The sequence below is a fragment of the Equus caballus genome, chromosome 5, assembly GCF_041296265.1.
Source record: "Equus caballus isolate H_3958 breed thoroughbred chromosome 5, TB-T2T, whole genome shotgun sequence".
Lineage (NCBI taxonomy): Eukaryota > Metazoa > Chordata > Mammalia > Perissodactyla > Equidae > Equus > Equus caballus.
Window position 1 is genome coordinate 99,255,298 of NC_091688.1, and position 6,000 is coordinate 99,261,297.

General features: G+C 39.1%; 1 protein-coding gene across 3 annotated transcripts in view; it reads right to left on the minus strand.

Annotated features, from left to right (window-relative positions):
• Window positions 1-5,241, minus strand: part of IL23R (interleukin 23 receptor) — a 54,059-nt gene extending 48,818 nt beyond the window's left edge. The window contains exons 1-3 of one of the 3 annotated variants that reach the window (XM_023641892.2): window positions 5,052-5,241; window positions 4,319-4,421; window positions 1,853-2,149 (exon numbers count right to left, since the gene is read on the minus strand). In XM_023641892.2, the coding sequence (XP_023497660.2) occupies window positions 1,853-2,149; window positions 4,319-4,388 (367 nt within the window). In that variant the 5' untranslated portion in view covers window positions 4,389-4,421; window positions 5,052-5,241. Of the gene's footprint in view, window positions 1-1,852; window positions 2,150-4,318; window positions 4,422-5,020 lie in introns of those variants that run through there. The other 2 variants (XM_070267498.1, XM_070267499.1) reach the window with 2 other exon arrangements.
• Window positions 5,242-6,000: the final 759 nt, after the last annotated feature.

Genomic DNA, 6,000 nt, shown 5'->3' on the forward strand with positions numbered 1-6,000 from the left:
TGACTCAGTGAAAGCAGTGTGATTTCTAGAGGACCACAAAAACCCTCAAAAACCTTTTTCTGACCTACTTAAACAGGAAGTTTTGTTTGCTAAGAATGTAGAGCCCAAGAACACAGCGTTCTTGAATCCAGGGGTTTGAGTCAATTCTTACCTGGCAGTTACAAATTCACCCTCATAACCAGAGGTCTACGTAAGAAGTTACAGCTCATGAGTAAATAAATGGAAAGAGTGATGCTCTTTCTAAGCAGCCATGAGCCCGGAATATAAGTGCTTCTGTGATACTGCGCCGGAGGGGGAGCAAAGTCGTTCCCTGACCCCAAGCATTGCCTGGTGGCTGTGTTTGGGGGCCGAGGCCCTCAGCTGACACTGGGAGAGCCCTCGGGAGCACTCGGTCACCAACTGCAACACAGGCAAGGAGGCCACACTTCTTCTGTCTCCTTTCTCTCTCTGGCTTCAAGTAAAAACCAGCCTTTTCCCATAGCCGTGGAGGTGGCTTGCGTGCCCTCTGAAGAAATTGTATGTTCTCTCAACACCCCCACCTCCACCCCAAAGGATAAGTGGTAAAGTATTTAAGCATTAAGGGTCCTTCATGTTTCCTGAGGATGTGGACAAGCTAAGGTCTTCATACATCAGATAAGATGTCTGCCTGTGGTTTCAATTCCCACAATTTAGCGCAAGTTTAGCACATTACCGTTAGGTTAAGGCATAAGTGTGCCAACCTTATTCTGTGACTGTAAAACTTATTTCTTTCCTTCCCCAATTCACCTTCGCTCTTCTGTCTTTTGAAAATCACACAAGATCAGATGCCCAGAGTTCAGTCGCACAATGGCTGAACTTAGTGATGTATCCTTCACAATAGTAGAACCAAGAATTGAGTATATAATTACACAAGTCAGCCCATATTACTATAATAACTTAAACATCTCCAGAATACTTCAAACATAAATTGAATTTAGCAAATATTTTTAATATTAACTTGATTAAATTTTTTCTTAACGACTATAATAGCAAACAAAGTCATTCACAGTTGGGGCAGTAGGATTAGGACCAGGGAATTGTATCCGAATCTTCCCATGCTTTATGAAAAGGAGGGATTTTTCAAGGTTTAGGCGCATTAGTGTTATACTTTAAAGTCTACAATATGCTTTCAAATAAATTATTAAAATTTGGTGCTTACCACAGCCGGGATAATTGGCCTCATTTTACAGACATGGAATTGAGGCTCAGATTGGTTAAGCAACTTGCCCAAGGTCACACAGCTGGTAAAGACTATAGCAGGAAGACAAAGCTAGTTAGTTTTGCAACTGTTTTTTCTCCCTAAATCTTAGCCTTAAATTTCTCAATGGAATCTGCTTCAAGGTTAATGATATTAGTTTGGAAAGCAAATAAAGAAAAAACATAAGTGAAAAGCAGATTAAAAGAGCCACATTTTTAACCTGAGGATGCTGCCCCTCACATGTGCTGTGTTTGGCCAGCCTAGTGTTGAAAAATTGTTTTTGAGTACATTGGTGACATTTAAAAATTTGTAGAGCTCACATTAAAAACTCATATTTCTGTTTTCTTTTGAAGAGTCAAAAGATCTAGGAACACCGGGCCCTCATAAATGCTGCAGCTGGACAGCAGCCGCCCCTGTGGACGCCTCCACGCTTTCCCGTCTGCACACCGCCTGCCAGCCTCCTTAACGCGTGCCTTTCACCACCCCGGCCCCTGAAGACGTCTGAGTTTGCAATTCCTGTCTTAAACTACTGTAAGGAGTGAACTATTTCAATTTGCCTCTATTTTTAGACAAGATTGGTAATTACCAGTTAATCATTAGATTAGCTTTCATTTGCATTTTGAATGCAACACTTACATCCGGAAGAAATGTCTTCCCCGCATATCAATGTCTCTTGAAAATACCCTGGACACTCCGCGGTGCAGTGCACAGAGGCGTGTGGTTCCAGAAAGCTGTTATACTGCAGCCGAGCTGTTGTTTTATTCATTCTTGTGATTTGAAATCTTTCTTTGATGCCGTTTTTATAAAAGTAAATTTTCCTTGGTTGGCAATTCTTAATTGCTGCTTGGCAGTATATGGAGACATTCATACCCATCTTAAAAATTTTGGCTGGTTCTACCCAGATGCGTCCAGAACAGTTTATATTTGTAATTCCTGGAAACAAATAGATAAAATAATAAATTCCATGTAAAACATTAAAATAGGAGATTCAGAGGAATATACCATTGCATTTAAAATGTATCTTTTTCTATTAATTAAGTGATTTCCGTTGGAGAAGAGTTTAGGACTGTGTGTGTCTTTCAATGGATCAGTTTATTATAGTATGTTTTGGCCATGCTTCTGTTCACAGCATGACACACAGCTAGAGTCGGTCTTAAAGCTTCTCTAATTGTCTAAAGAGCAAACAGAATTCCCTCTCCCATTTTAGAGAACTGATGCTTTATGAGGCTATACCGTTTTTCAAAGGCAAGATCAGAAATAACAGTTGGCACTGCAGACTCCAGGGCCAGTTTTAAAAACTATATGGTGAATGTATTAGTTTTATCACCCAGAACCATTTATATAAAGTGATTTTCATAAACCCCAATGACAATGCAATGCAATATTAATTAAATTCAATTCACATCAAGGAAAACATACTAAAGTTTCTGTCAAATTTATTATAGACCTTTTCTGGAAATGCTTGTATTAAAATATCTTAAAAGGTTATCAAAATAGTGATAATTAAAGGTCAGTATTTGATTTTAAATGACCCTTATCTTTGGAATACAAAGCTTAAAGAATTAACTTGTTGTATAATATAAATGTACCTCAATATTTCCATTTACGTAATGAACATTTACATATAAACTATAAATATTTAAATATTGAAGTAGTGACAAAAGTAATTCCATCATTATCAACGGGGAATTGAAGCCAAAGGCATGAAAATAAAGTTTTAAGAAAGCATCTGACTGCTTTCGATGAGTTCAACATTCAAGTTTAGACAAACTACGTCTCCAGCACCTTAAAAAAACCTGTGAATACTCTCATGGAACCAATGTGAGTAGTGTTTGAGAATACATAGAAAATGTCAAAAATGTCAGAAGACCAGATTTGGACAAATGTTGTCCTGGTTTTCAAAAATCAAAGAAAGAAGAACCCCAGAAACTCTGTACCCCTGAGTTTCCCAACATTTGGGAATGTATTAGTAAGTCAGTGATTTTTCAGTGTATAGGGAAAAATCAGTGATCGGTAGGAGTCAACATGGATTACACAAGAATAAGTCATACAAAAATAAGTTAATTTCTCTTTTTAATGCGTTATGAAATTAGTCAGAGAAAAGTTAAATATGTTATTTTTCATTTTAGCTAAGCTATTGAAAAGGAGTAACATAACATTGTAGTAGAAAACTTGGGAAAATGTAGTCTGGATGATATTAGAAATACTCATAGCAGATTGAGCAAAAATACATAGCATACTATCTAACGGACATCAGAGAGTCCTCTAACACCACGTCCCGGGCTCATCTTATTTCCCTCTGCTGTATATTGGTCACTTGACCCTATAGACAGAAGTCCTCCTTATCATTTGCCTATATCAAGAAACTTGGAAAAAGTAGTTAGTGTCTTATTTCCCCTTAATCTTCTTGGATAGCTGTTGGCCTGACTCTGGCAGGTCCAACACCCTGCTTGAGGGACTCCAGTCTGAGGATGGGGCTACCTCTCCATCTGTAATATAATTGCGCCCCACTCTCTAGAAAACGGTTTTGCTTTTGTCACTATTCTGAGTAACTTGCATGATCTGCAGAGCTTCCTTTAAGGTCTAGACCCCTGCCTTGGTTTTGCTTGTCTCCTAGTAATGGAATCTCTGCCACCTGCCCAGGACGCTCTTGGCCCCAATAGGAACACCCAAATGCCGATGGGTGCCCCTCCTGAACTTCTGATGACCCCCTTCCTGGATTCCTCAAAGTCATAGTGCCAGATGGTTGTGTAAATTATCAGTTATCAACAAATGGTTTGTGGAATTGAGTTAAATTCAAACGTCTGATGGATTATCATCTAACAGTCACCAAAGCTCAAAGAGAGAACATTCCAGCTCAAAGTAGTAAGGTCCTTCGTGGAAATGTTCATCTGTGAGTTAGAGGCCGTCTGTTAGGGATGTTTGAGGAGGGAATCCTATATTAGGAGGGAGGTTAGACTTTTAAATTTCATTGCAGATAATTTTTCCCAATCTAATAATTTTTGATTCTTCAGAAATCCAAGCATGATGCCTTGAAAATAAAAAGTACTTAATATTTTACTTGCTGAATAAAAGACAGGATAGATACTCAAAATACTATACCTCCATGACACCAACTGAAGAAAATGTAAAGGGCTATTATCACGTCCCACTGGAGTGTGACCTGGTTCATGCCGGAAAGCAGGACAAGGCTCCTGGTTCCCCTCTGGAAAAAAAAATGAAAACTGTTTAAACTGTAATATTTTAATAAAATAGTAAAAAGCATTATATTTCTTCCTAACAGCTATTATTGTCTTTGATGAGAACCTTTGATTTGGAAGAAAAGAAGAAAGGAAGGAAGGAAAGAAAGGGAGAAAAGAAGTCAGTGGTAAGTGAGGAGGCATTCCACGGAGATTTAGACCCCTGGAAAGTCACGGTGAATGGCCTTAGTAGGACGTTTTGATCCCCGATAAAATGCAATTCCTCCTAAGCCAGTCTCTCTCCTCAGAAATCTCCTCTTTCTGCTCTAACTCCTGATGTTGAATTCTTCTCCTGACCAGATTTACGCGCCTATCAGGCTCCAGAAATACAGTCTTTGATGAGTAAAACTTGGGAAAAGCCCAAAATTTCAGAATGTCCCGAGAAAATGCATTCAAAATGAAGAAAGATGAAATGAGATGAAGGCACGTGTTCCATCGCCAGCTACACCTAGAAAAAGCCCTTCCAGCTGTGGAGAGCTCAAAAGGCACACATCAGTGACGTTCCAAACAAGGCAGCCATCAGCCGGCACCTGGAGTTACACTGTTCAGAGAATCAGCTACTTACGTTAAGTATTTGGATGATCATGTCTCTTTACCTTTCAACCTGTTGGAAGCGCATCATGTCACTTCAGAGCCAGGCTGTCACCCTCGTCACCTGCATCGTGTCTTTTTCCCCACTGCCCGCCTGGCCACGATCACTACAGATCTTCAGCTATGAGGCGGATGGAAATGTCAGCAGAGCCCCGACCTACATTTCAGATTCTTGAAGAGGAACTCAAAACCGTCCAGTTCAAAATGACTTGCTCTCATGTCACTATTTGGGAAAACCCAGTTTACCGAAAGTGATCTGCTTAGTCAGTACTTTTTTTTTTCTCAGCTTCATTTAAAATGATCTGTCTCTCCAAGAAATGGAACACATACACGTGGTTCGTCTGTCAAAATCTTTGACACCAAAAATATGATGCTTGGCTTTCATTTGCAGCCAACATTGATATTAATTTTAAACCTGTTTCTTAAAAAATGGCAGTTTAAATGCTACTGTCGACTGTTCACTTATTTAACAAGCATTTTTGAGCATTGAATATGTGCCAGGTATTATTCTGTGTGTTAAAGATATGTTGTTGATTAATTACAGGATAGCTTCTTTATTGTATTGTTTCCAGTGATTAAATTACAGATTAGTTGCTTTGACCTATTGTTCACGGTTTTGCATGATTCTCTGAGCAAATTAAAAAATACCAAATATTTGGTTGGTTTATAGTAGGCATCACCGGGCCTTTCCCGGCCTCACTTTTCTTCCTGCCTCCTCTCTTTGTTCTACCTGCATACCTTTTCACTCTTTATACTCCTTTCTCTTGTAAATGACAATTAATTTACTTGTTTCCTCTACAGTGAACTTTTTGAAGTTAGAAATTCTGTTCTGCCTTTTCAATTTTTCTATCTTTAGGCCCTAGACATTAGATACTCTGGGGGCACATTTAGATTTTTCCTGTCCTCAGATTCCCTCTAGACAGTGAAATCAGAATTTCTGTGGGTGGAGGCTGA